At 48.9% G+C, this 2,619-nt stretch overlaps 1 protein-coding gene across 1 annotated transcript in view; it reads left to right on the top strand.

Moving 5' to 3' along the window:
• The first annotated feature begins 981 nt into the window (after window positions 1-981).
• Window positions 982-2,619, top strand: part of vcam1b (vascular cell adhesion molecule 1b) — an 18,807-nt gene continuing 17,169 nt past the window's right edge. The window contains exons 1-3 of the mRNA XM_063200760.1: window positions 982-1,088; window positions 1,694-1,969; window positions 2,478-2,619. The exon at window positions 2,478-2,619 is cut by the window's right edge and continues 143 nt beyond it. Coding sequence (XP_063056830.1) covers window positions 1,004-1,088; window positions 1,694-1,969; window positions 2,478-2,619 — 503 coding nt within the window. The 5' untranslated portion in view covers window positions 982-1,003. The remainder of the gene's footprint in view (window positions 1,089-1,693; window positions 1,970-2,477) is intronic.

Here is a 2,619-nt window from a genome sequence, read left to right as displayed (position 1 = left end):
CATTTTAACCAAATTGTGTAGTAGGCCAATTCCGTACAATTCCGTATTTCAAGGGACAGTTGGCAATCCGTGTGTGTGTGTGTGGTGTGTGTGTGAGAGAGAGAGAGAGAGAGAGAGAGAGAGAGAGAGTGCGTGCGTGCGTGCGTTTGTTAGGGAACACCTCCCTCTGATCTCTCTCCCTGCTTTGATCTGTTTCGTTTCATTCATCCATAATTATTCTCCTTCACCCCACTGTCCACTTTCATCCTCTCTCTCTCTTACACACACACACACACACACACACACACACACACACTATCCACGCTGTCATCCTGAGGAGGTGGCTGGTGAACAGAGGCAAAAGAGAGGGGGAAACAGGCCCGTAGCCAGGGGGGATTCGAGGTGTTCGTTTGAACCCCCCCTCTCATCCCCCACCCCCACTCAAACCCCCCAACTATGTTGCATCCCACTTTGACTGGAAGGCCATTCCATAGACAGTAACTGTCAGATAGCAGTAACTGAGTCAACACTGGGCCGACACTATGTGGGGAGATGGCTCATTTGAAGCAATTCATGTCCATTTATGTTAAGAGTGGGGAGCAACAGACAAACAATTAAGGACAGCAACAACAGACTTGCGACAAACTTATAATGAATAAAGTATGTCTAAATTAAAATATGTTTAGTGTGCTAGTGTATTTGGGAAACATTGGAGCCGGGAGCCAAATAAAGTCCACTTTCGAGGGGAAAAGATCCCCCCACCACAATGCTGGCTACGGGCCTGGGAAGTGATAGAGAGCGAGAGAGAGAGTGTGCTCTGTGTTCAGTGTTGAGCAGTGGAGGGCGCTCGTGTCCGTTTTGGCTTCCGACGCACTCTGGGAATTTCTTTCGGACACATTTGGAATTTAAACGGGGGCGTGCGCCACATTTTAGTAAGCCCCCACCGCCCACCCCCTGGACCCCCATGAGAACATAAATAAGAAGGGGAGAAACGAGAGGAGACCAAGCTGTTCAGTGTGAAACTATGAAAAGAGAAGACACAGAGGATAACCATATGAAACTCATCATGTCGCTTTCTCTTCTCTGGATGCTGCTGTTCCCGCCAGCAGGTAAGATGAACTGTCATTCTCCGCTCGCTTACAACGGCACATGAGCATGAAAAATTCAAGTATAAGTTATAAACTTATTAAATAATGTTAGGCAGTTATGAAGGTGTGGTGGTTTTGGGTGGACGAGAGGAGAACAGTCACTGCAAGGTAGGCCTAGTTCACAGATGATTATTAGAATAGTCCCATTCCATTGCTGATTGGCATTATATCCTCTACCTTTGTTTTTCAACTGGATGGATGAGAGGATGCCGCTTTGATTAACTCTGGGAGTGGAACGGCAGTGAGGTGAGAGTCGAGGTGATTTGGAATGGATGCCACAGTTTGCGCAATACGCACAGCACAGCGCAACTCGCAGTGTTTTTCTAGGCTTTACATTCTTTTACGTGACTGGAGCGCATATGATTAGGCCTAGGCCTATTGATTGGCTGATAGCTAATGAAAAAAATAAATGCGCGTTCCTTAATGGTATTTGTTATCTATTGATGACTAAATGCTTGTGTTGTGTTTTAGTTTTAGTTTTATCCAAAAGCTGATTGAATATAGTAATTACAATTCGGCAACAATGGTATTTGCCTCTGCGTGTGTGCGTGCGCGCGTGTGTGTAGTCTTGTCCTTCTCTGTGGAAGTGTCTCCAAAGAAGGCCGTGTTCCGCATCGGAGACCGGGAGACGGTGGTGTGCCGCGTCAAGGGCTGCGATGGCCCCGCCACGTTCATGTGGGAGGGAAAGGAGGACCGGCCGCTGTTCGTGGACAAAAGTGAGACGAGCGAAGAAGCGCAGCTCGCGTACAGCTCCGTGCAGAAGCATCACGAGAACCAGCTGGTGTGCCGAGCCAAGTGCGGGGAGCAAGTGAAACAGCGCCAGGTCACTGTAAAGGTCTTTTGTAAGTCACACTCCTTCGCTCCACATACGAAAGAATGTGTGTGTGTGTGTGTGTGTGTGTGTGTGTGTGTGTGTGTGTGTGTGTGTGTGTGTGTGTGTGTGTGTGTGTGTGTGTGTGTGTGTGTGTGTGTGTGTGTGTGTAACCTACACTGTAATATTAGTAACCCAGGCTAGCCTATGTGGGTAAGTAGGTCTACTTACACTGTCAAGCAAATATGTGTGTGTGTGTGTGTGTGTGTGTGTGTGTGTGTGTGTGTGTGTGTGTGTGTGTGTGTGTGTGTGTGTGTGTGTGTGTGTGTGTGTGTGTGTGTGTGCGTGCGCGCGCACACGTGTGTGCGCATCACGCTCAGTGTGCATTAAGGTCTATCTACACTGTATATAGTGTAATGTCTGTGTAACATGTTAAACTGTACACTGTACACTGTCATTATCATAATGTCATGTGCAACATGAGCAACATGTTAACCCTGTGTGTGTGTGTGTGTGTGTGTGTGTGTGTGTGTGTGCAGCGTTCCCCTCGGCCCCCCTGCTATCGGGCCTGGAGCGCGTGGTGCTGGGGGAGCGTGTGTGTGTGCAGTGCGAGGCCAGAGGTGTGTATCCGCCCACCGACACACACATGGAGCTGGAGATGGACGGAGCGCTGGTGGCCGA

This window comes from Engraulis encrasicolus, chromosome 6 (genome assembly GCF_034702125.1).
Source record: "Engraulis encrasicolus isolate BLACKSEA-1 chromosome 6, IST_EnEncr_1.0, whole genome shotgun sequence".
NCBI lineage: Eukaryota > Metazoa > Chordata > Actinopteri > Clupeiformes > Engraulidae > Engraulis > Engraulis encrasicolus.
This window is presented reverse-complemented; position numbering and strand designations above follow the sequence as displayed.